Below are 27,966 nucleotides of genomic sequence, written 5' to 3' on the forward strand. Positions count from 1 at the left end.
GGAACAAATTCATTTTTAGCGATTGAAGGCATTTGGTGTTAGCCCCAAATACTCCAGCGCCAGTCCTCATCTTCTTAATTCTTTTATATCTCCTCATTCAATTGTTGATGTTGGATCAATAAAGAATCGAATAAATCCTCTGAAGTTATCCGATCATATATTATTGCCAAATCTCCTCCCAAATCGGTAAAATTCTCGCAGCCACCCTAAAATTCCCCCAAAACGAAACAAATCTGCGTGGGATTTCGTCAACTGGGCCGACCAGTTGCACGCTTACGCAAAGGCAGCATCCATAATTCAATTCTGGACCGGGACAGGCATCTAGGGGTGTTAGGCCGTGTCCCACTTCATGATTATTCGGCAACATGTCAGAACCTGCGCTGATTTATCACGTTCAAACCGGGCTTAACTGCACGGGTTCTATGACATCCCTGATTAATGTAATAATGGCGTCTAGCTCTAAGACATTCCTGTGCGAATATGGGGAACAATGGGATTCCGAACGAGTTTTGTCTGCTATGGAGTCAACGGACTACATTAGTGAGGTTGGATTTGTTCTGTTGACGGAAGATCCATATTTGAAATTTTCGAGATGGAGGTTCAACATTGAGATTAACATTTAACAATTAATGTTAATCTCTTATTACAACCGGTCTATGGTGGTTAAGCAGGGTGACTCCCATTCCCGAAGATATTATCCAAAATTAGGTATCCCCCAGTGTTCAGTCTTGGGGCCACTTTTTTTTCTCTTATTTATCAACGAGCTTCCTCAGCATATTGTGGCTTGCATTATAATTCTCTTTGCTTATGATACCTCCTTGGCAATTAAAGCTAGTAATCTTGAAGGACTGATAAGGATCTCTTATCAAACGATTTATTGTCTGGGCCGAGGGAACTCTTGTAAATTGTAAATTTGGACAAAACCAAGATTTGGCAGGCAGATTTCTATCAAATTTAACTCTTACTGCGCCAATTGTACCATGGGCCCTAGTTACTGGCCCTTACTTTAGATTTCACTGATTTGGGTTTACCGGGAACACAGGTCTTGTTTTTAGCTTTGTACACATACACGCATTTTTTACCAACATAAAACCAACTGTCTTGTTTAGCTGAAGTTCCGTCCACTTAAAGGAGAGCAGTGTTTTCGTGTTGATTCCTCAAATCACGTTTGTAATCAGTAAAGATGGCTTTAGCGTATAATCTACCATGCCTCTTCTTGATTCTTCTATTTTTCACTACTGCTGTTTTTTCTTCAGCAGAAGCTTTTTCAGCTTTTTTCTCTACTTTGGGCATTTTGGCCATTTCGATTTAGCTAGTGACAGGTTAGAAAGATAGAGGGAGTATACGCAATTTTCTCATGTCCCCAACATGGTTAGATTACGTTGTCGGATTGTGATATATTTTCAAATCCACAATTTTACTATATCGTTATGAATGTATATTATATTGAATGAAATATATTTATTTTAGCGATTCTCGATTAAATATGCAAATTTTAATATTTGGAATCCGTTATTTCTCCTAATTGTCGAATTTATTAGAAGGAGAATATTCATTATTCATTATTACTTGCTGAAATCCAAGGTTTGGCAACTTTTGCTCTCCTAGTGTCATCGGTTGTTTCACGTCGTTTGGCGCGTTTGAAGTTTGTTTTCTGAATTCCTGACATATTTAGTTATTTATTTCAATATATTTTGCGTTAATATGAAGCATTGATTCACTTGGGACATAAGAAGTGCGTTTATTTGTGGAGAAAATCGCGAATTGAGTGAAATATCCTATCACTGATGAGTTTTCATTTCAGCGCGCTTCAGTCAAATTTGATAGTTCATGTTGGGAACAAAATTTGCTTACTGAAAATGACATATGCTCCTTCTATCTATGTTTATTACTCTGAGGATCGAGGAAATCACAAAATCAATACAAAGAATAGAAGCAAATACAAATATCTTCATTAGTCACAACTATGCACATTTGTCTTACAATTTTAACGTTATTTATATACTTAATGTTCCTTTATTGGTGGTGCAAATGAAAATAGAAGATTCCTCGAATAATTTTCGGAAAAAAATGTCATATGAACATGAGCCCGCAAACAATTTTTTCGAGATACTGTGCGTTTCTTGTAGTCTTTCTTTTTATACGATTATACGAGTTAATCGAAACTTTATGAATTACTGCTACCGATGGACAAATTAAACACCAAAACTAATAATTAATTTATTCATCAAAACTTATCTACTAACGTGATTTTTATGATAATTTGGAGTTCTGAAGGAAAAATAGGGGGTTGTTCCAGGGAAAATATCACCCTGTAGATTTACATTTAAAATTGTCATATCACGTGATATGATCCTTGCAGTATGTAGTCCAAAAATTCCAGTTGAATATCAGTCGAATTGGTATGATGGTTCCTATTTTCAATTTTGCACCGAATCTAGTGATCCGCTCAAGAGAAACACACCGTACCAACATAAAAACCAGCAATAACTGTCAGAAAAGCTGGACAGAGGGAAGATCGTACAGGGTGTAGAAAGGGGACTGTAAACAATATTCCCAACGAAATGTAAACACGTCCGAGCAAGGCAATAATCCTCCGAAACAAGGGAAGAAAAAATAGGATAAGACTTTTTTACTATCACGTCAGGACCCAGGAGTTTCGATTTCGTCCTGAGGGGAAAAGGGACGGAGGGGCAGGGAGATAAAGACGAATAACAGCCCCCGTGGGGGATCCAACATCGGCTACAAATCTTTCCGTTAACGCATTATTAAAAAAAAGTTGGGGGGAATCTTGTTTCCTATCTGTTAGTTGGGGTTGATTTATTCGGGAGGAGTTGGAAAGGTTGGTAGGTATAGGAGTTCCCGATAGGAATTATACGGAGTGTTCCTGAATTGGAAATACAAACGAAATTGGGATAATCCTTGGATAATTTTGAGGAAAAAAAGTCCCATAAATGAGGGCCCAAAAACGCTTTGTTTTCGAGATACTGAGTGTTTTTTTTTTGTAGTCCCAGAACTCAGGGACACCTTGTATAATTTGAAATGACGGGTGTTTTTTTTCGAGGTATATAACTTTAAGTTGGCATTACTGTTCAAGATGGCGACCGATTTAACAGCTGTTGAGTGATTTATTCTCAGTTTGGTTTGGCAATTCATCATTAATAGATTCACGCCTGAACAACGCTTGCAAATAGTGCAATTTTATTTCGAAAATAATGGTTCTGTGCGGAATACGTATCGCGCACTACGTCCATTTTACTTTGTTTAGCGATGAAGCGCATTTTTGGTTGAATGGCTACGTCAACAAACAAAACTGCCGCATTTGGAGTGAAGCTAATTCTCAAGTGTATGTCGAAACACCGTTACATCCAGAACGGTGCGCTTTATGGGCTGGTGGAATCATTGGTCCGTACTTCTTCAAAAACGATGATGGCCAGAACGTTAAAGTCAATGGTGATCTGTATAGAGCCATGAGTACTAACTTTTTCATTCCTGAATTGAACAACCATGATGTCCAGGAGCTGTGGTTTCAACAAGACGGCACAACATGTCACACAGCTCGTGCCACAATCGACTTATTGAAAGACACGTTTGGTGACCGCCTAATATCACGTTTTGGACCTGTGAATTGGCCTCCAAGGTCTTGTGATTTAACACCGCTAGACTACTTTCTGTGGGGCTATGTGAAGTCATTGGTCTATGCGGATAAGCCACAAACCCTTGACCATTTGGAAGACAACATTCGCCGTGTTATTGCCGATATACGGCCACAAATGTTGGAAAAAGTAATCGGAAATTGGACGTCCAGATTGGACTACATCCGAGCCAGCGGTGGTGGTCATATGCCAGAAATCATATTATTTAAATTGTAATGCCACAAGATTATCCTGCGGATAAATAAAATTCATGTCAATCGAATAATCCATCGTTGTTTTATTGCAATTTAAAGTTCTATAGCTCTAAAAAAAACACCCTTCATTATTTGAAATATGTTCACTAGATTATACCATTCAAACATGGAAAGATACAAGCTTCAACAAACGATAAAAATATCCCCATCCACCGAAAACATAAGAAAACCCATATCCAGAAATTCATAAATCTCTAACGATAAAAATCCAAGCATTCTTTCGCAACAAACCCACCAATTTCAAACACAAAACACCTCGACCCCACCGGACCACGCGAAGAAACCTGTAAAAACCAAATAAATCAGCGCGCCCTATCGGCATTGTTCTTAAATCTCGCTTATATCGTAAACAAAGCGTCGTTGTTCGCCGGAACGGATCCGAGGCGACTTCGATCCTTTTGATATGGTAAAATAACCGGCCGAAATCGCGTGTCTCGCACACTCGAATCTCGAAACGAACATGGAACGTCGATAGAGCAAGGGATTATGGAAATGGAGTCACGGAAGGGTGTTTATGAGGTCCGACTGGAGCCTGATAATTGGATTCGCCGTTAACGTTGCTCTAGCAGGACGTGGCAGGCCGCAAATGGAGCATCGCCACTTTAGAGGAATGGCGGATGATGTGGTAATAACTTAGGGTTGGGTCCTAACGCATATTCCTGAAAGTTGGGGTGCCTAACGCACGTCTTTTAAGAATATGCTATTTCTCCTCACTGGATTCATCACAGAGCATTGCTGCCTTAGGAAACACCTCATGAGAATGGGTCTAACAGAAAATGACGAGTGCAGATTCTGTGCGGAGAAGGAAGAAACTCCGGATCACGTGATGACGGAATGCCTCGCCATCACTAGCCAACGCAAAACCTGCCTGGGACACGAAACTTATAGAGGTGAGGAATAAACCTCCTTGAAGCCATCCCAGATATTGGAGTTCATCAGAACTCTAAAACTGGAAGGCGAGCTGTAGATCACGTTATGGAGAGAAAACCTCTAATTGGGGCACAATAGACCATTAGATCGCAGTGAAACGTAACCTCCTTAATTAAATCTAAATCTCACACACGTCTTGATCGGAATTAAAACATTTTGAACATTCAAAATGACGAGTTGGCTTTGAAAATAACGTATTCCTAGGATTGAGCAACTTTCTACTCTCCTCAGGTATGAATGTGTAAGTGTTTGGTGTAGCTAAAAACCATTAAGCCTGCTACAAACACGTATGCAAGTTGGACAACTATAAAGTCTGATGTTTGTGATCTCTACCCGTACCAACTTTAATATTACTATTTCACTGAAACGGGGTCGTTGTTGCTCTGTTGTCCTTCCGGAAACTGCGACCAATTAGAACTTCAGTTTATAACCCTACATATTAATATAAACCCAGGGAGGCCGTCGATGCTGTTAACGAAATCGATGACATCCTTGGGAGCCTGGGCTGTAACTTCGTATCCAGAACTGACTTTCCCATTTGAGTGATTCTTAGGCCAGTCTGCTCTTTCCACAGAGTCTGCAGATCTCATCTGCTGACCTATCCATATGGTACAAATTATAATTACCTGAAGCTCTACCCATTTGAGTGGTTCTTAAGCCAGTCTGTTCTTTCCATAGAGTCTGCAGATCTCATCTGCTGACCTATCCATATGGTACAAATTACAATTACCTGAAGCTCTACCCATTTGAGTGGTTCTTAAGCCAGTCTGCTCTTTCCACAGAGTCTGCAGATCTCATCTGCTGACCTATCCATATGGTACAAATTACAATTACCTGAAGCTCTACCCATTTGAGTGGTTCTTAAGCCAGTCTGCTCTTTCCACAGAGTCTGCAGATCTCATCTGCTGACCTATCCATATGGTACAAATTACAATTACCTGAAGCTCTACCCATTTGAGTGGTTCTTAAGCCAGTCTGCCCTTTCCACAGAGTCTGCAGATCTCATCTGCTGACCTATCCATATGGTACAAATTACAATTACCTGAAGCTCTACCCATTTGAGTGGTTCTTAAGCCAGTCTGCTCTTTCCACAGAGTCTGCAGATCTCATCTGCTGACCAATCCATATGGTACAAATTACAATTACCTGAAGCTCTACTCGTGGTACCTTCAAGAGCTTCTTCTGGTATAGGTCAGTGAAAATACCACAAATTTCTTTGCCTGGGCAAGACCTGTATTGTTTCTTCAACGTGTTTTTTTATAGTCCCACTCTCGTTGTTGGACCACTGCCTTATATTTTTCTTTTCCAAGCCCACATAAGGGTTTAGGACCAAGAAGTGATAATCTTGATGTCCTTCTTGCAAGTTCATAGGCTTTTTCGTTTCCTTCAATACCACAATTCCCTGGTAACCATAGCAGTGCTACTTTATTCCCTCTGGCCAGTTGCTTTATGGTATTACGTCACTCCCTTGTCATTAGAGACCCCTGACTATATGATCTCAGCGTGGCCTGGCTGTCCGTAGTGATGTTAATACGTGCCCTTTTGAGGTTTCTTTTGAGACACTCTTGGGCGCAAGTAAAGACAGCTAGTATCTCGGTTTGCAAAGATAGAGGGCTTACTCCACAGCATGTACCAACTTACTTCTTGCGATGACTTCTGTAATGTCTTCAGTACTCCTCCAGTACAAGCCAGACCAAAACAGAACTCAAAAGGCAATATATCAATACATACCCTGCTAAAAATTCTCCTTCACGGAGTTGTTCTTCAGTTGCCATGCTGGGAAGGATCACCACCGCGTCACTAACTATGGCCAATGATGACAAAAAATCACTCCTGCTCTTGGAAATCCCTTAATTTCAAGTAAATAATGTTCTGAAGTCAAAGATGACAAAACAAGGAGCGACAAAGCGGATAGATAAAGGCAAATAATAAACTTCGAACGTAGACTTGTTCGTAGAGTAATAAAAGTAATCATCTTGAGAGCTATAATCAACTCATAAACCGTAAAAGGATCTTATTATTTACTGCCTTACCTATTTTAAAGAAAAGTAAAATGATTATGAGTTCCTTTTTAATGAAGAAATTTCTATTCTTCGTCTTGATGAGAATTCTGAAATATTATATTTTGGAAGTTTTCGAGGAGTAATTACCCCCATAATAACCCTTGGCAATACCTATGAAGTTATTGAATCCATTTAACCTAATTTCCTTTCAGTCTCCGTTCTCTTGAGTAATGAACTATTTTGGGTTGCAAACACAACATAATATTCCATTAGAAAATACTACTATTATTATTCCATTAGGAGATCCAATATTATAGCCATTCTAGTATAAGAATAGATTCACTTAGGTTTACTTTACGCGAGTATTTTAAGGATGGGAGTAGTATAATAGGTCTATCTATATCCATTTATCGGTTATCACTGACGATTACTAAATGGGAATTCGAAAGAATTCAGAATGATATCGCTGAGTTTTGTAAATGTTCCATGAAAATAAATAATAAAATAAAAGCATTGCATAAAACAGAGAACTTAGTCCTAACCATAGAATAATAAACATAGATAGAGGAAGTACACGTAATTTTTACATGTCCCCAACATGGTTAGATTACTTCGTCGGATGGTGATATATTTTCAAATCCACAATTTTACTATATCGTTATGAATGTATGTTATATTGAATTAAATTTATTTATTTGAGTGATTCCCAATTAAATATGCAAATTTGAATATTTGGAATCCATAATTTTTCCGAATTTATAATAAGCAGAATATTTATTATTTTCTGTATCTACCTGATGAAATCCAAGGTTTGAAAACTTTTGCTCTCCTAGTGTCATCGGTAGTTTCACATCGCTTGGCGAGCTTGAAGATTGTTTTCTGAATTTCTGATACAATTAGATATTTATTTCAATAAATTTTGTGTTAATATGAAACGTTGATTCACTATGGGACATAAGAAGTGCGTTCTTCGTGGAGAAACTCGCGAATTGAGAGAAATATCGTATCACTGATATGTTTTCATTTCCGCGCGCTTCATGTCAAATTTGATAGTTCATGCTGGGGACAAAATTTGCTTACTGAAAATGACATATGCCCCCTCTATCTATGTTTATTACTCTGAGGTCCTAACGTAACAAGAATAAATATTAATTATTGCTTTCACCATTTTGCAACAAGACACAAATTCACAAAGCTTGCTTTTCCTGCCGACTTAACTTATTGTGGTGAAATGTCAGTACAACATAGCAAGTCGATTAAATGTATGCATAACATGCTGCGATATATAAAGTTTCAGATAGAGTTTATGGAGCGAATACTGGATTACACGGACATATCCAGTATAAATTGAGTTTAGATGCATCGGCAGTATACTATTATACATAAAGAGGTAGTAAAATCCACTTGGTGAGTTTTCCCCGAACCCTGAAAGGATAATAGTCGACAAACATGGAAATCGCTTTTATTTTATGAGGTTTCCTCATAAATTATGACATAAATAGTTCAACATTATTATGGGAAAGTTCCATCTAAAAATTTACGATGGGATTTTCTATTTTCACTGCTGGTTTTGTGGAATAATACAATTTGTTAACCTGAGTGGAAGTAGAAAGGTTCATGTCAAGATTAGGAGGTATATGTTTTGAATTAGAGGTAAAAGGTAAAGTTTGTGGACATACTTGAAATTGATCTATAATTTGACAAGAAAGGGGATCAATTAACTGAATAATATCATCCATTAAAATGTTTAAGGTATATACACATCACCAAAAAAACTGCAGAACATCTTGAGGTAAAATTCTTCGTCGTTTAACTGAATTATACTTTCCTTGTTCAAATTCTTTCCATGATCGGAGATAAAAACAATAATTTTACTCAGAACCGGAGGTGAAAAAAAACTTTAACATTATGAACTAATAATGGTGAACAGTTTAGAAATATGGATTATTTTTCCAATAATTATTGTCTTGAACTGAATTGATAAAATGTTCAATTATTGACACCTTTGTATGCAAATCCCCATCTTTTGTATTTCTTCACCTAATCCTTGAGTATCCCCCCACAAATGAATCTCTTGTCCTTTTTTCTAGGATTGACACAATTCGGTGACGATATACAGAGTGGAATGGATACCACTTTGCTTTATGGAAAGACAATATTACGTGACGTTATGTCACGGGTCATGCCCCGGTATTTCGGTGGGGTATGTACACAGTAACGCACAACTACGCCTACTTAGATTGGAGATGCATTGCGTACCATTAGTTTCCTAGATTTACACCATTTTAGATTTCATTTAGTTCTTTCAGCTTTGCCAATTTCGAAAATAGATCAATAATAGGGCCATCTGATAAAGGAAACCACTCGATTTATCGACTCTTTGTTATATTGTTCATTAACCTAATTACAAAAATTGAAACGCTTACATGAAATTTTGTTTTTTAATTAATCATCAAAATAATATCAGTGATTTATAAATATACGAAAATGAAGAAATCTTTCAATCATTTAATTGATCGATGATATTCAAGAAATTATTAACGAAACTCTACTTAATTATTTGATTTCCTTTCAACTACGTGGTGTCCCAGAATAGGGCTAATATTGAATATAAAAAAAAATCTTTTTGCATGGGTATTAACTATTTTTACATTTGAGATTCAAAGTTTTTAAATATCTCGAAATATTTTGATGCGTCTAGAAACATCTTGTATCAAAAATAATGATGATCATTTTGAACATCTTTTATTCTTTTCTGTTTATTTAGATTTTGATGGGAAATTGAATTTTGAATGTTTTAGACCGATTTTACTGAAAAAAAGTGATCTTTAAGGCTTTCGAAGAATATGCTTCAAGAAATCAAATTTTGTTAAAAATTCGAATGATGGTCAAATTTGGGGACATTGTTTTATCGAGTTAATATTTCATACAGGGTGATGATGAATAAGTGCGTTAATGAAATGATTCTGCTTGAAAAATAATGACAGTTAGCTCTATAATTTTTGTTGGCATGCTTCGCGAACCGAGCAACAGGGTGTTGAAGTTTTTCTTGAGAACTGACTATTTATTCATTGCTCTCATTTTTTTGAAGAAAAAATCTTTACCTCAAACTGAAAATCATTTTTTAATTTACATTTTTTTTCTCGTGGAGTTCCGTCTTTATTTAAAACTAGTCAGTTATTAAAAAAAAAACATTCCTTATTTCAGAATACGAAATATTTGCTAATAAAAATCATCCAATAACAAACTGTGATTATTTTTTTATGCAAAAACACTCCCAAAAGTTTGTCGCACTTATTCATTAACACGTGTATACATCCTGAAAATGTTTAAGTGATGCAAGAAATATGAAAAATTCAATTTTTACGTGCAGTGAGACTATTTTGAGTCTCACTGAAATATCTCTAGCTATTTTGAAATTATCTACTCTATGAGTTCATAACATATACCTACTCTGGGACACTATGTAAAAAAAAACAGAAAGGATATCATCTTTCATTCAACTTATTTAACAATTATTGATTGATGTGAACGAATTGCAGCGTTTTCATTTGATTCAAACTCAAACCATGAAATTCCATCAGTTTGAAGATTTATAATCAGAAATATTATTAATCATATCAAACAGCACCTATTTGGCATGTGAAAACGATTGAAACTTAGATTTCCTAATTAGTATAGAAGCGAATGAGGTTTGCATGATTTACGCTTGTTAATAATTACAAGTACACTCGAGCTTTTCAACGCTTGATAGACTTTTGGAGCAGTTCCACTTGCATTCGAACGAGTTTTGATCGATTTCGGAATACACAGATTGATTTTCCATATTATTGAATAAAATTCGACTATTTTCAGAAAGATACAGGTAAGGTTAGGAATAATAAGCATGCTCTTAGACAATTTTAGGTTTTCATCTTTTCAATTATTTTCATCTTTTCAATTATTTTAGTTGAGATTAGATACAGGGCCGCCACTTCGGCAAAATAATTTGTGGGATATCACATATGCCTACTTATGCGTTTCGTCCCTGGCACACACACCGGACTCATCAGTGTGACTTTGGTATATTTGTGTGTGCCGTGTCACAGACGCTTGGGGAATTTATTATTATCGGTAGCCGCCGGGACTCGAACCCGGCACCTTGTCGCATCTCGGTGAGTGAGTCTACAGTCTTAACCACTAGGCTACCAACTGCGGTGTTTATTGTTGCTATGTGGAGCTTTATGAGAAGCCGCCACAAATTTTTCGCCGCCCTAATTGTCTAATTTACCTTCATTGACAAATATTAAATTAAAATGTTTTGTTAGTTAAAAGAGAAAAATGTTTTTGGCAGCTGAGAACTCTGTAGACCACTATTTATAACTAAATAATTCACTTTTTTTTGATTTGATAAGTTATTTATATACAGGGTGAGTCAATAGTGCTTGACAGGTCGATAACTCTTGGGAATTGTGAGCCAGAAGATTAATTCAAATTTTGATAGAATCGACAATACTCAGCGCATAAGTTCAAATTATATGGATATCAATCCAACCAGAGGCAAAAATTCCGAACGCATCACTTTCCTGTGGAAGTTTTCACGCCAAAGAAAAACTTTCCAGGTCAGGTCTACGTACTCGGAATTTTCCAGTTGAAGTTCGAGAGAGATCCTACCGTGACATTCCAACGGCACAAAGGGCGGAATGCGCCCAGGAATTAATGTGTAGGTGGGGGTTGGAATTTGTCCATTTGCCGGAAGTGGGACTTATTCAGAGTAGTTTTGGTCTCCGAATCGCCAAAGTGGAGGTTTCAAGATAGTGTGCTGAACTAGTTGAATGGAGAGGTCCTGTGGGATTTAATCAACTGCAAGTAATTTGAAACTCTCCGGGAGCATCGTAATGAAACTGTAGAAAGGGGTAGGGGAGTCGAGTTCCTTTGGGGGTGTTCCATTTTCCGAACATGAATCGGGATGAGGAGATGCAGGAGGATATGCTTTGAGGTTTTTTCTGTTTGTCCGAGTTTGGAGTTCGTCATTTCATCTACATATGTGTGTTGTGTTTCGAAAATAGAGTAAATCTAGTAGTTCTGGTCTGTTTTTACCTTTCTGAATGATGATTTTTTTTTGAGAGCGTGACTCCAATTTTCACTAAGAAAAATTCATCAATATTTTCCATGAAAATTCTACCCTATTCATTTATATATATATTATATTTCTGATATTATTGCAGCAGGAGAGTGTCCTAATCTTAATCTCATATCAGTTTTTTTCTCTTCAAAATGCATAATTAATGAGACCGACGCCTCCACCATTTTGTGCAAGTTGATGAATATCAGGGTTAGAACTATTTAGAAGGACGCTACAAGGATATCGAAAACCGTTAGGGATGAATGAGTGGCTTAAATCACAAAAAAATACGTTATTTAGGGATTACTGTGTTAATATTAACAGATCCAAAATATATCCAATGGTTCCCGAGATATCTCGAAAAAACTGAAAATCGAAATTTGCTTTCTTTCTGTATAACTCATTTGTTTCTGGAGTTGGTTGCTCATCTTTCCTTTATTTTTGTGAACACTTATCATCAATGTTACAAATGATGTTTTTCGTAAATTTTGTAGAGCCCTGAGGATGGAAATAATTTTTTCCGAAACTAACAGAGTACCATTTTCCTGTTTCTCTGATCCTACACCACCAATCTATCGTGAAATTAAATTTTTCATTGAATTTTGACAATATTTCACAAAACTTTATTGAAATAGAGAAAATATCTTCTAATATACTCGTTGAAGAATGCAATTCGAACACTCGTGCGTGTGTTGGAATAAGAGCACATTCTGCAACTTGTTTTAGAATATAAGATTAATAAACAATCTCAAGCCTATCTAAGATCCTTGTTTATTTTGTTGTGCTAGAAGGTGCAGACCCAAAAGCTACGAAACAACCACCAAATCCCTTCATCACTCATCCCAAAGATATCAATCCCAAAGAACCATCGTCAGCAGGTACACCTCCTCCGCACCCGCCATCAATATCTGCCACCTGGAACATTGATCAGCACCCAGCTCCCGAAATCCCGCAATTTTTCACCCAATTTTCCAACCGCGCCATGTTCGGGCTCTCCAAGTTCGGCATCTGGCTAGGGGGGTTCCCCCATTAATTCAATGATACGTTGAGTTATGGCGGCCAAACGCAAGGAGAGATCCGGCATCGATCCTCCTTCAGATATACGGTGCCAGATCCCGAGACTATTAACCCATTTACCAGCGTTGGAGCGGGTCTATTCTGGCCCGGAGACCGTTATCTGAAAGGGGCTTAACGCACTCATGCTCTGAATATTTATATTTCATTAGACGGATTTGATTTATTCGATGTAGCCAGTGTTAAGCCTGGAGGGGTTTTGGGTTTTGGGACCGCTGAGTCCGCTGATGATGAGCTGTTTGATAGGTTGTGGTCTTCAGGGGATGATACGGGATGAACCTTCAATTGTGTATTAAATGGACTAAATGAAGTTTATTCATTCGAGGTAACGTTGGAAATAATATTCTATTGAAATTGTAGTAACCAAATAGTCTTTATTGGTGTTTGATGAATCCTTTTGGTAACGATGTTAGTGATCTTCAGAAAGTGAGATTTACTAACACAAAAGCAGCAAAGTTTATTAGGGTGAGTGGTCTCCTCTCAAATTGGCTGAATTTTTGGTATGTTATAGTCGAAGTCATCCCAAATAAAAAGTTCAATAGGCACAAGTTTTTCTGTAGGCTAGTTTAGACGCTAGAGGCCCCTGAAAACTCATATGTATTGTCCATTGTTAAAGATTATGAAACGTTATCATGGAATATTTCCCTCTCGTCAAAAATTCTATGTAAATGGAGACCAATTATCGAAAATTACAGCGATAATTGCATTGTAGGAAGCGAAATAGCACTGCGATAATTGTTCTGTTCATAGATGCATAGTTTCTATGCATCTTACACAGTTCGAATCTATGGCAATTCCATTCTGCATCAGTTTGACAAGTAATGCAACAGTTTATTCGGGAAATATTCCCGTGAATTACACTCGTGCATCAAAATGACCGGATAATTTCGCATTCCAGCGTGTTTTCTTTGAAAAACTGCATTAGGTCTCATGCAGTTTTTATGACAACACGCTGTCATGCAAAATTATCGGTAATTTTGATGCACTTGTGCAATTACTTACGATAATCATCACTATTCGGAGTATTAAGATGGGAACAGTCATTAATATCAGATACTATAAAAAGCATTGTTCTTTGGTGTTGTTACATTTGGTCAATTATACAGTCTGTTCCAGCTACTTACAAAGTTTTAAAGTTCAATTATTTGAAAATGGATTCAAATCGCCTTAGCGATCTTCAAACAAATAATTTTTAGGAATCCTATTCTACACCTCATTTTACATCACATTGGAAAAAAATATACGGAGAGTTCCTTTCAAAAGAAATCTTAAGTTATAAACGAAATATAAAATATGTAGATTAGACACGTTTTTTCCTTTAATGATTGATTTTGGTCTATGGCAATAAAAAACCTCTTCTTAAAACAACGCCAAACTGTTTTGATTTTATTCTAAAATCCTTCGAAATGTTTCGAACTGAAAAATATTTTTCTCTAATTCTGTGGTTATTCCGTTCATTCTTCCACACCTTGTAGAACAAAATCGTGCGAGAATATATCAGAAACGCACAGTTTTCATGGTTATATTTCATTATTATATGTTGGTACTCCGAACTTTCCGCCACGGCTTTATCTGTCAATTCGTCAATTTGCCTTAAAGAAATCAGTTCTGCCAACCAACATTTTTCAATGCAAAAATCACTAAAATATATTTGTGGAAATATTTCATTAATTTCAATGGAAATGCAATGAATTAGAGAAAATAATGTATAATACTCGTACAAAAGGCTCATTCTACCACTCGTTCATTCCAAAACTCCCCACTTCGTGGCTCGTTTTTGAATTTTGAACTCGTGGAAGAATATCAATGCCTTCTGCACTTGTATTATAAATAACTATTCGGTCATCATAATTTTAAAACATGAGAAAGGATGCAAACTATTATAAACCTATCTATAAAATGTCCTTGAGAAGATTTTATTCTGAAATCTTTAATTATAATGTCAGGGATTTTCAATGTATGAATCTGCAAATGGATCGATTTTTCAGTACGGAACATTTCGAAATAACTTTCGCTCTCTTTTGGAAGGAACACTCAGTATTTTCTCGAATGTGATGTAGAATGACTTGTAGAATAGGATTCATAAACATTGTTTGATTTTAGATCGCTAAGGCGATTTGTAACCATTTTCGAATAATTAAACTTTAAAAATAGCTGGGACACACTGTATGATTGACTAAATGTAATAACACCAGAAAACAATGTTTTAATAATATACCATTTCAAAGACTGTCCACATCTTGATTACTCAGAATAGAAATGGTTATCTAGGATAACTTTCTGTATTGTTCAATGATGGAGCCAAATAAAAGTTTTTAGGGGCATCCAGCGTCAAAACTAGTCAATGGAAAAACTTGTGCCTATTGAACTTTTTGTTTGGAATGACTTGGACTATAACAAATCAAAAATTCAGCCAATTTGACAGGACGCCACTTTTCCTAATAAAGTATGCGGTATCATTTGGCTCTAATGTCCAAGTGATTGCCAAATTTCGAAAGCAAAAACGAATCTTTCTAAAGAAAAGGATAATAAAGTGTTAGAGGAATATTGGAGTGAATGTAACACTCTTGAAGGCTACTACATAGAATTCTATGAGTGTTTTCAACCTTACAATACCCAATCAGACTTCAAATTCAATTTTAAACATATTGAATTCACCTGAAAATTTATACCTCCGCCATTTTGCACCCTGAAAAATCAAATTCCAAGTTAATCCGATGAAATTCAACAGTTTTCGATCGTATAAAGTTCGCACCTCATATTTCTATACAGCTTCGAGATTGCCTAACACCCCAATAGCGTCGTATCTCCCAATTTGTCAATCTGGGCTTATTCCCCCGGCTTTCAAGACCACAAAAGACCATAAGTTTCCAATAATCCCCAACCATCGGGAGTGTTCGCGAAGAATGGAACGTTGTTATCGCTTTTGCATCAGCAACCGGAGGCTCCGGAGAAACGGAAAAAGGGAATAATACGACCAGGGGAATCCTGGGGGTATAAATTATCCAAACAAACTCCCCAGATATCGGTGGATTCCGAACGTACTTCGTTCGGGAGTTTCAACGAGCCAAGAAAAACTTTCCAGGCCTGGCCTACGTACTTGGAATTTTCCAGTTGAAGTTCGAGGGGAAATTCCGGGCTCAAAGAGCGGAAATGAATGTGCTTGAGGACGAGTAGATATGCACTGGGAAATTCTTAGACTGGTATAGATGCAAACGGAATTTGTAAGTCGAAATACTTTATGGATTTAATTTGTGGTAGTAGCAGATGATAATTTTTTGACTTATTTACACTGGGTGATTCACCACGAAGGCCTAATAAAAGTATGAGGAAATTTTGTGCTGAGAAATTGCAGGTTGGGGTTTCAGACAATGATTTTTCTGTCTAAAGTATATTCTGATTTCTAACGCACGCCTGAACAACGCTTGCAAATAGTGCAATTTCATTGCGAAAATAATGGTTCTGTGCGGAATACGTATCGCGCACTACGTCCATTTTATTTTGTTTAGCGAAGAAGCGCACTTCTGGTTGAATGGCTAAGTCAAAAAACAAAACTGCCGCTTTTTGGAGTGACGCTAATTCTCAAGTGTATGTCGAAACACCGTTACATCCAGAAAAACTTACTATTTGGTGCGCTTTATGGGCTGGTGGAATCATTGGTCCGTACTTCTTCAAAAACGATGATGGTCAGAACTTTACAGTCAATGGTGATCTGTATAGAGCCATGATTACTAACTTTTTCATTCCTGAATTGAACAACCATGATGTCCAGGAGCTGTGGTTCCAACAAGATGGCGCAACATGTCACACAGCTCGTGCCACAATCGATTTATTGAAAGACACGTTTGGTGACCGCCTAATTTCACGTTTTGGACCTTGAAGATCTTGTGATTTAACACCGCTAGACTACTTTTTGTGAGGCTATGTAAAGTCATTGGTCTATGCGGATAACCCACAAACCCTTGACCACTTGGAAGACAACATTCGCCGTGTTATTGCCGATATACGGCCACAAATGTTGGAAAAAGTCATCGAAAATTGGACTTCCAGATTGGACTACATCCGAGCCAGCCTTGGCGGTCATATGCCAGAAATCATATTTAAAGTGTAATGCCACAAGATTATCTTGCGGATAAATAAAATTCACGTCAATCGAATAATCCATCCTTGTTTTATTGCAATTTAAAGTTCTATAGCTCCAAAAAAAACACCCTTTACATTTCCGGTTATACCGGAAACAGACTACTACTTCTTTATTTCAAATGGCAGTCCCAGTGTATTATTACATCATTAGAGAGCTTATTTGATGACAATTTCTGCAATATGCAATAACTAGACTTGCAATCAAAATTAATCATACGATGAAAACTTTGACTTGGAATATCTATAGCAAGTTTTAGTCGAAAATTTTGTGAATTTAGTGAAAACTTGAAAAAAATTACATTTTAACATCCTGCATCTCGAGAACAAAGCTTTTACGGGCTCAAAATGATTTGAATAAAAAGGAAAGATTTCCTTTTTATTTGAAACTTCAATTTAGGAACACGTTGTATAGAACTACCCTTCTGCACCTTTTATAACTTCATTGTTTCTCAAGTTCTTCATTGAGCAACGAGTGTTAGAATGATCCTCTAATTCATTGAATTTTCATAAGAATTAATAAAATATTTCCATAAATAGGAATTTTTGCGTTGAAAAATGTGCACCGTCAGTATGGCAACTATAACAGTAGATAATAAATGGCAATCTCATACGGAAAATATCCTACATGGGAAAATAACCATTTCATTATGTGCTGGTATTTCGAAGCTCAGCAATTTTCTAACGTATGAAGTTGCATCGCTGATTTTATATGGCTTGAAAATTGCCTTATAAAATATGCGGTGAAACTTTATAGGTTTGGAAATTGTTGAACTTTGAAATATGACCCAGTTATCCTTGAAACGTAATTTTTGGTGTGGTGTGCAAAATGGCGAAGGATCCGGTCAGTTTATTTGGCACCAGCTCAAAATGGGATTGAAAAATTACACGCACTGATATAGTTCTATAGTATTTTTGATATTTCTATAGCAAAATGAAGCTGTAGCTTCTCAATCTCCAATAAGTTTTTCACTTTATTGTAGAGAAATAATTTCTAAACGAAAACCTCCGTTCATTTGGTGACATACTTTTCACAATCTTCAATTTTTTGAATTCAACATTTCCATCAAATATTTTTGAAAGATTCGAAAACTGCCTGAAATTTCAGTTGCGTCATCGAATCTCGCAATTTCTCAATCTGATTTTGTTGATTTCCAAATTGATTTTGTATTTCAACATAATTTATGAGCTCGAATACATTTTTACGAAATTTTTTCCCATTCTTGATTGATTTAATTATATTCAATTTTTGAAAAATAATTTCTGAATAATAATTAGATATTTTTGTGGGATTAATGTGAATTTGCAGAAGGTATAGAGCAAATGGACAAAAGGACAGACAAAAGTAAATTGGAAAGTGATGCATTGTTCATGAAATTATATTCTAAAAAGCAATAACGTGACCAAAATTTTTCAATTTAATTCTCCTTCATTTGCAAAACATCTTTGTTCTCGTACGTATGGTTAGTTTCTTTTGAACAAGAGTTTTTTATCGAATAAACTTTCATTATTCACGAAAACTAGATTGCTTCGAAATTCAAAAGGAACAAACGAGACTTTTTTAATACACGACTATTGTAGCTGGAGCATTTTTACTTGTATCGTTCAGCAAAATATCCTTGATAAATGATCATCTCTTAAAAATTCCCATCATGCAAATTCCCTACCCACCTTAAAAGCGCACTCAAAATCGATATATATTTTGAATAAGGTCCTCTTTAAACTCAATTGCAATCGGCATACCATTAAACCCTCTCTCTCTCTTCTTATTTCACCCTTCCCTTGAAATTGGAGCTTCGATTCAAACGGCCCCACTTGCTTCACTTAACCCCCGATATAATTTTTATTCATCCCCCTGAAAAGCCATTAAAAAAGAGTCGATTTTCTTGGGACAATTTCCCAAGGACTGAACGGAATAATTTAGCAATTCGCAGTGGACGTGGTTCGCATCCAGAATTTTTTTAATTTCGCATAAACTTCGGGATGTTGAAGGAAAGGGGGTGGAGCGGCATCTTCAATGCGCATTTACATGAATTTTGTGATAAATTGTTGTTCAAGACAACATTCCATTTTTTGTTGAGTTGAAAATTTTTTAAGGCGCTGCTTAGCCGAACAGTGTCCAGAATTTTGTGACGCTAGCACGATTTTTTTGTTCTAAAATACCGGGGGGTTCACAATGAAGTCCTGTATTTGCGAGGGTTATAACTGTTGATAGGAGAACCATAGATAATTCAAAATTCCTGCATGATATTCCTCAAGATTTTTTTTTAAATGAGGGATAAACTTCATTTCATAAGAAATCCATAAGATAATTTAAATTTTTGACAAGAATAGTATATTCTAAAACAAGTTGCAGAATAGGCTTCTATTCGAACATGAATGCGAAATTCGAACGTATTGTGAAATATTGTCGAAATTTAATGAGAAATTCAAATTATACATCCTAGTGACATTTGTATTGTATCTTGGCAGTTGGTGTGATTGTTACGAAAATTGACAGATTACGAAATTTGAATCGTACGTTTCGAATTTTGAAATAATTTTTATTTACGCTTTAAATTCGTGAATTATGTCTGACAAAATCGATTTAACACCACCATCAATTAAGAAAAATTGCGAATAATGTTGCGAATCATTTCACTTTATCCAAATTATATTATACTGACAATTGACATGTCTTGAAATTTGATAGGATCGATAGTCATTGGAGACAACAACAAAAAAAAAAAATATAACTGAAAACAATGCTGTAATGAGTTCATTACAGCACTGTTTTTTGGACTGTAATGAACTCATTACGATACTGAAATAGAGGAAGTGGTTTTTCTCTATTTTCAAGATGGGATAACAATCAGATAACATTTCTGTCAGATTCTAAATAAAAGTAGTAGTGCTTCATGGTCTTAGACACATGATTTGATCGCTTTCAGAAGGAAATAATCGAGTTCATAGTTTCCATAGACTTTACATGAGAAAATTATGCAAGGTACTGTTGACCATTCATCCTGCCAACTAAGCCTCCAATCTCGGAGATAACAGCCCATACCATGATACCTGGGTTATTACCACCCTTAAGCCCGCATTACGCTGAGACTGAATCAGCCTGGCTGGACAAGCTGAAATATGAAATGCTGTTGGCCATGTATTTTGTCCACCGAGATCCCCAGACTTAAATCCTTGAGACTACTACCTCTGGAGTAGAATCGAAGACATGTTATTTGAAGAACGAAGTGCTGACTTGACTTAGTTAAAAGTAAGGATTCAATCAGCTTTCGGAAGACTCGACACGGTGGAGATATCAGATGCTTGCTCAAGTATCAAAGAAAGACTTTTGTAATTGTAAATGAATTTGAAAAAAAAAACTTGAGGCTTGCTGGAGAGCTTAAATCAGTAAAATAGAAACAATTATACAAATAGCAGTTTGCAATTACTTTCTGACCCCAAAAAAATGATTTTTCCAAGTAACTTCTATGGAAACTTAAAACTCAATTATCTCCTCTTGAAAGCGGTCAAATGATACATCTAACACCACGAAGCGCTACTAATTTTTTTATTAAATCCGAAAACAATATTATCTTGTTGTTACATTATCTTGGACATAGAAAAAAATAACACTTTCTTGTCGGAATTGTAAATTTTCTTATGAATTTCTTATAAGATGGAGCTTATCTTCCATTCAAGAAAAAACTTGAGGATATAAGGAATATTATGTAAAAAGTTTGAGCATTCTATGGCTCTCCTATCAAAAGTTGTAAGCCTCGCAAATATGGGACTCCGTTGTGACCCACCCTGTATAATAATAAAAAAAAAAATTGAAAATATAAATCAAATAATTTGACAACTTTGTGTCTAATCCTACACAATAATATATCTGTATGATATATTCAATTTATTAACCGTTTACTCAATTTGTACAGTTTCAGTAATTTTGAATTTTTCTTTTGGTTGATTATTAAAATTGGTCATTTTTAGAATTGGAATATATTCCAAGACAAAAATAAACTGAATATATCATACAGATATATTATTGTGAAGGATTAGACACAAAGTTGTCAAATTATTTGATTTATATTAAATATCCTTCATCAAGAAGACTCATTAAACTTTTATAAACTTTTATAAAAAAATTGAAGACCAATTATTACTTTCTCCATCTTCCTTACTAGTGAGGGTATAAAAACAAGATTTAATTCATATTGTTTTTTCATTTTCGAATCACCATCAAAATCAATTGATCTATTCAACCAATAAATTTAACTATTCTATAAGTCTCAGAGTACAGGTTGTTCCAACATTGACGCTCTATTGCAGATAAGCGCTGAAATTATAGACATCATCAGTCTCCATTGGAGCTACATTCTCAAATTGTTTCGAAAGACACAGGGTGAACCAATATTTTCATATCGTTAGTTTCAAACGTGAAAATAAATTATTTCAAATTCTTGTCACTTCTAAAAGAGCATAACCAATATCTGACAAAGATCGTCAAAGAGCTTGTAGAGCACCACGTATTATTCAGATCCAATCATGAAATTCAATTAAAAATCCAATCGCTTCAGGTCACTTACAAGATTATAAGTATTATTGAAAAAAAACAACAGTCGTCTTCATTGAGTTCATTAATTTTCTATTATAGAATGAAATGTCTGATCGAATCTTTTATTACTCCGTCCTTCATTCAATTCCTTTAATATTCTATGGAATTCATCGATTGATTTTTAGAGAGTGCATCTAGACAATGAATTTTCAGTTCGTTCCTATTCTGACAGATATTACATTCTATGCTCTCGCATTATTTTGTGTTGATTCGACAAGGAATGTCAAGTTCGAAAACTGCAAAATATTTTCGTTCAGGAATTTCATAGTAGAATCGGGTGTTGTGTGATTTTGTCTCATTGACGATTTTGTAGAAAAATGTGTCCAGTACCACAGGAAAGTGGTTACCAAAGGAAAAACTTATTGATGCTCAGAATTGGAACAGCTGGTGATTGTTCAATCATGAATAATGGTTGGGAATTGAAGAAAACGACGGGAATGCTAAATTTGTTCGTAAGATGATTTTTTTTACGTTTTTTTTTTACTGAAATAGATTTCACTTTTGCGATTTCGAAATTTTTAAATGGCAAAAAACCTAATATTACCTTTTTCTCGAATTCAGTTTTATAGGCTAAAGAATGTTCATTTGACAATTCGAATTCCCAAATTGAAGATATTTCTTTGGTATTCGGAGAATTTCAAACTTAAGCCTTAAGGATGTACAATAACTTTCTTACCACGTTTTTCAGTGTAGATTACTTTTTATTCTGTGCTAAAATCGCTCCATAGATTCTTTCAATTTTCGAAAGAAACCTTCGCATGGCAGTTGAGAATATACTCATAGATTTTTCTCACAAAAAAATGTTTAGTTTTTGTTTTATATCCCTTTGAATATTGAGAGGTTCTCTAATCGTATCTCAGTTACATATATCAATGATCAAATTCAAAATGAACTTAAAATATGTTCGAAACTACGCGGTTGCCCAATGTAATATTCTTATAGTCAAAATAGTAAAAATATAGAAAATTAGGGTAACGGACAAAAGTTGAACGAAATTTATAATTCATTGTCTCTTAAACACCTCGACCGATTTCAGCAATTATTTTTTTTTGCATTGTAGCTTAAATCCTAACTGTTCAAACGCCGTCCTCAGTTACTTGGTTTTTTGTTATATACAGGGGCGTACAAAAATAATGAAAAGTAAACTGTTATTCAAAACACCATTTGAAATGAATCGTTGACAGACGAGAATATTCACGAATACTCAGATGTTGCTTTATATTTTCTGAGCATTTCTTCTTCTTAGTCATTCCGATATCTCAATTTTGAGAGAAATTACTGAGAGAAAAAAAGGTACATAAAAAATTAACTACAAACTTCGTTAAGATTTTGTTCAATCTTCTAATTTTGCCGGTGGGTATACAGGTGATCTTAAATTGGAGCTAAAACAAAATGCCATATTGAATTTTACATAGATATTTCACAGGCTCACGCCTCTGTGATTATATGTTTATACCCTGAATTTGGAGTTTTCATCATGTGATATGCTAATTTTGGTAGACTACTGGTATTTTAATGTCATTAATCATTATTAAATGACATTGAATCAAAGGTTGGACAATGTTATCACCAGTTGGCTTGAAATAGAGGAAATTGAAGAATTCAAGCAGAGGCCTATGTCCAGGAGTGGATGCAGACAGGCTGTTGATGAAGAGAGGAAGAAAACTTGTAGTTTAGAGAAATGTGAAAAGAAACTTTGTTCCAGTACTACACTTTTAGTTTCATGTAGTTTTGTCGTATCTGCTACCGATGATGAAAAAAATTTCAAACAATTCCCTAGCAATCTTCTGTAAATCCCAATTATTATAATGATCCAGTTAGTAAGCTGTGATGAATGAAAGAATTATAAGTTCTCATACTTATTTACCCAATCTGTAGGAAGTTGAAAAAGAATTCTTTGAACTCGTGTAATCATCACAAAAAAGTAGGAGTACCAGAAACACCTTGTTCTTTGAAAAAAAGGGTTTTGAGGAATTTTTTCCTCGAAATTATCCAAAGCATATCCCATTTTTATGGTACCTCCAATTGAGGAACACTCTGAACAGAACTTCCATGTTGTAGAGATATCGTTACTAACATTTCTTCTCCAACTTGACCTATATCACTTCAATACAACTTGTTGTCAACTGATCCAGCGTATGACTTCATCTCCCCAACATCTTAACGACAACATCTTCGACGACAACATCCCATCAACGTCAGCGCACCACTTCCCTCAAATACCCTTGTCTTCAGCTATAATAAAACACACGTACCAACTCCGGATCCCTCGAATTAAATAAGTTAAAAGGATGGACCTTGAGGCCTTCGAACGCTCCACCACCCCTCCCCCAGAATCGAACTTTAACATCGGGGGGTGAGATTGCAATCTCTTTCTTCCTGAGCGAACGCCCCCGGCCCTAAAAACCAGAAGTGTTGTGTCTTCTTATCCTGCCGATCTGGACGAGGTCCGGCAGCAAAACAGCCCCGGACTCGGTTTACGACCCAATCCGGTTGATGAGCAAGACCGGAAGGGCATAAGGAGATGCGAAATGCCAATCTGAAGATAGGAAGTAGGGGGTTGATGTGGTGGAGAGAGGGTTTGGCTGAGCGGATTGGATCTTTGATGATTTTCATTAACGGATTCGTTGCTTTTACGACGTTGAATGAACGTGTTGAAGGTCAGATTACAAGCCGAATTAGGGCCGTTGAAATCAGGCCACTATTTTGGACTAAGCAAAAGTTTCGTCTATATGAAGGAATGTCCATTTTGTGTTTCCGAAAGTAAATGCTAAAAATTTGAAATTTGCGATGATTACACCAATACTGAAGAGAGGAGATGAAAAACTATTGAAAAAATTATACAACTACGGTATAAGAGGAATAGGCCTTGACTTGTTCAGGAGTTACCTAACTGAAAGAATTCAAATAGTTCAAATGAAGGATGTAACCAGCCATGAGGAGGTAATAACATGTGGGGTCCCCCCAAGGCACAGTATTGGGACCGATACTTTTCCTTTTCTATGTGAACGCTTTATTGAGTATGAAAATCTTTGGAAAAATCATAGCCTTTGCAGATGATGTGGTTTCGAGTGTGGTTTCAATGGCTGAAGAGAGAACATGGGGGAAACTAAAGGAGAACATAGAATTTGATCTTCGTGTTATTTCAAGATGGTTCAGACAGAACGGATTGAACCTAAATGCAAAGAAAACTTCCTACTTACCTTTCATATCTTACGAATCCAGTCAGCCGGATTTAGGACCTTTGAAGATTGATGACCAGGAATATATCCATGAAAGTACATGAAGGGCATAAGGAGATGCGAAATGCCAATCTGGAGATAGGACATAGGGGGTTGATGGGGTAGAGAGAGGGTTTGGTTGGGCCGATTGGATCTTTGATGATTTTCATTAACGGATCCGTTGCTTTTACGCCCTTGAATAAACGTGTTGAAGGTCAGATCACAAGCCGAATTAGGGACGTTGAAATCAGGCAACTATTTTGGACTAAGCAAAAGTTTCGTCTATATGAAGGAATGTCCATTTTGTAATTCCGAAAGTAACGGGTGTTTTTTTCGAGGTATATAACTTTAAGTTGGCATTACTGTTCGAGATGGCAACCGATTTAACAGCTGTCAAGTGATTTATTCTCAGTTTAGTTTAGCAATTCATCACGAATAGACTCACGCCTGAACAATGCTTGCAAATAGTGCAATTTCATTTCGAAAATAATGGTTCTGTGCGGAATACGTATCGCGCACTACGTCCGTTTTATTTTGTTTAGCGATGAAGCGCACTTCTGGTTGAATAGCTACGTCAACAAACAAAACTACCGCATTTGGAGTAAAGCTAATCCTCGAGTGTATGTCGAAACACCGTTACATCCAGAAAAACTGACTGTTTGGTGCGCTTTATGGGCTGGGGGAATCATTGGTCCGTACTTCTTCAAAAACGATGATGGCCAGAACGTTACAGTCAATGGTGATCGTTATAGAGCCATAATTACTAACTTTTTCATTCCTGAATTGAACAGCCATGATGTCCAGGAGCTGTAGTTCCAACAAGACGGCGCAACATGTCACACAGCTCGAGCCATAATCGATTTATTGAAAGACACGTTCGGTGACCGCCTAATTTCAGGTTTTGGACCTGTGAATTGGCCTCCAAGATCTTGTGATTTAACACCGCTAGACTACTTTCTGTGGGGCTATGTAAAGTCATTGGTCTATGCGGATAAGCCACAAACCCTTGACCATTTGGAAGACCACATTCGCCGTGTTATTGCCGATATACGGCCACAAATGTTGGAAAAAGTCATCGAAAATTGCACGTCCAGATTGGACTACATCCGAGCCAGCCGTGGCGTGTCAATCGAATAATCCATCGTTGTTTTATTGCAATTTAAAGTTCTATAGCTCCAAAAAGAACACCCTTTAAATGGTAAAAATTTGAAATTTGCGGTGATAACACCAATACTGAAGAGAGGAGATCCAGATTGTTACAAGAACTATAGACCAGCTCTGCCTTAAGTTTTCGAGTCATTATTGAAAAACCGTTCGATTGAGTTCCTGGAGAAAAATTGTTTCATTCATCCCTTCCAACATGGCTTCAGACGCTGTAAGTCAACTATAACGGCAATGATTGATGCACTCGAGAAGATTATTGAGGGATATAACAGTGGTGAGGATATTGAGCTATTCCGTATCGATTTGAGTAAGGCTTTTGATATCGTTCTGCATGAGAGCCCAAAATGTCAAGTGGAAAAATTCCTTTTCAAACACAAGGAAAGTCGAAACCGGAGTACCACAGGGTTCTATTTTGGGACCTATCTTGTTCATTCTCTTCACGAATGATAAACGCTGACAAAATCTGCAGCTATGCAGACAGTACAGCAGTTCTCAACATATTCAAAAACAACCTGTTGATGAATTTTGTTGATGGCTCTTGAAGTGATAAGAAGAATAAAACGATGGCGAATGTGGAAACTGCGAAACTAACATATTATTCGGCCTTCCATTGTCAGATGTTATATGGAATCCTTATATGGTTACAAAATACTTGCATCGAAAAGATTCTACAGAACCAAAAAAAAATGGAAAATAAGTAGAATAAGAAGAAGAATAAATTGCCCGATGACATCAAAAGCTTGAATGAACAAGACTTCAATAAAAGAGTGAGGGAAATATTGCTGCAGAACACACTATACAGCCTAAACGAGTTTTAAAATGTCTGTGTATGTATCTAAAATGAAAAATACTTTTTCTGCAGAAATATTGAAAACAAAATGAGAGTTCTTGTCGCCACCATTTTTCCTTGAGAATCCTATTAACTCTTGATTTGTTGAGTTTTCACCTAAGATATTGCTGAAATTGTCATAAAAAAATCTATCTAATGATACAAAAATATCTTTAGGTGTGCCATTTGAAATAAGGAAGTAGTAATCTATTTCTGGTATAACTGGAATTTGTAGAGATCTGAAAATATTTTAGGAAGAAAGATCATTGTCTCAAACCCCAACATGCAAATTTTCAGCAAAAAATTATGATTAGTTTTACATAAACGTCTAATAGGCCATCGCGCTTAATCGCCCTGTATATTTTATACTCGGTATATTCTATCATATCGAAATGATAGAGTTTCAGGGTGAATTAAATATAGGATTTCAATAATTGAAATCCGATTGCGAGGCATGAAATCGAAGCTTGCAACTGATTGTGGCGAAGATTTGAGAGCTTTCAAAGCCATCCTTTCAATAAGTTACGACACGCTAATGGATTTTATTGGATCAACAAATGAATATGTCCGCAACTAATGAAGGGTGTGGGATGTTAATTAATTACCAGGGTATTTATCTTGATAACCTTCACGGGAATTTGATGAGTGGTATATTATATTTCGTTCAATATTATTGAATAAAGCTTCACTGATGAGTTGGACGTTCAGGATAAATATCTATAGCAGATGGGCGTTTATAATCCTCTTGTATCTGATTATTTCTTATTAGTTGGAGTGGTTAGGGCTATCTGAATCGATACTGCACTATAATATCATCTCCATTATGTTAAATCAAATTGTTTTTATTCGATTCTGGCAATTTAGAATCTCTGGATGTCATATCAATGTGAAAGAAATGGATCAAGAATGCTAAATGTCAACTTGAAACCATGAACCAAATAACAGAATGTTAAAAATAAATGGATCTTGATGAAACTTGGTGATCTAAAGAAAT

At 36.1% G+C, this 27,966-nt stretch overlaps 2 protein-coding genes across 6 annotated transcripts in view; one reads left to right on the forward strand and one right to left on the reverse strand.

The window, feature by feature from the left end:
• The window catches only part of LOC123676368 (calexcitin-2), a 134,021-nt gene that overhangs the window by 75,906 nt on the left and 30,149 nt on the right, over positions 1-27,966 (forward strand). The window contains exon 4 of one of the 5 annotated variants that reach the window (XM_045612248.1): positions 8,934-9,046. The exons of 3 other annotated variants lie outside the window; for them this stretch is intronic. In XM_045612248.1, coding sequence (XP_045468204.1) covers positions 8,969-9,046 — 78 coding nt within the window. In that variant the 5' untranslated portion in view covers positions 8,934-8,968. Of the gene's footprint in view, positions 1-8,933; positions 9,047-22,060; positions 22,211-27,966 lie in introns of those variants that run through there. One more of the 5 variants, XM_045612241.1, reaches the window with a different exon arrangement.
• On the reverse strand, positions 988-1,302 carry LOC123670696 (60S ribosomal protein L35a-like). The gene is made up of 2 exons (XM_045604226.1): positions 1,167-1,302; positions 988-1,124 (listed from the first exon to the last, which is right to left on the reverse strand). The coding sequence occupies exons 1-2, from the start codon at positions 1,300-1,302 to the stop codon at positions 988-990; spliced, it is 273 nt and encodes a 90-aa protein (XP_045460182.1).

Source organism: Harmonia axyridis, chromosome 1 (genome assembly GCF_914767665.1).
Source record: "Harmonia axyridis chromosome 1, icHarAxyr1.1, whole genome shotgun sequence".
Taxonomy (NCBI): domain Eukaryota; kingdom Metazoa; phylum Arthropoda; class Insecta; order Coleoptera; family Coccinellidae; genus Harmonia; species Harmonia axyridis.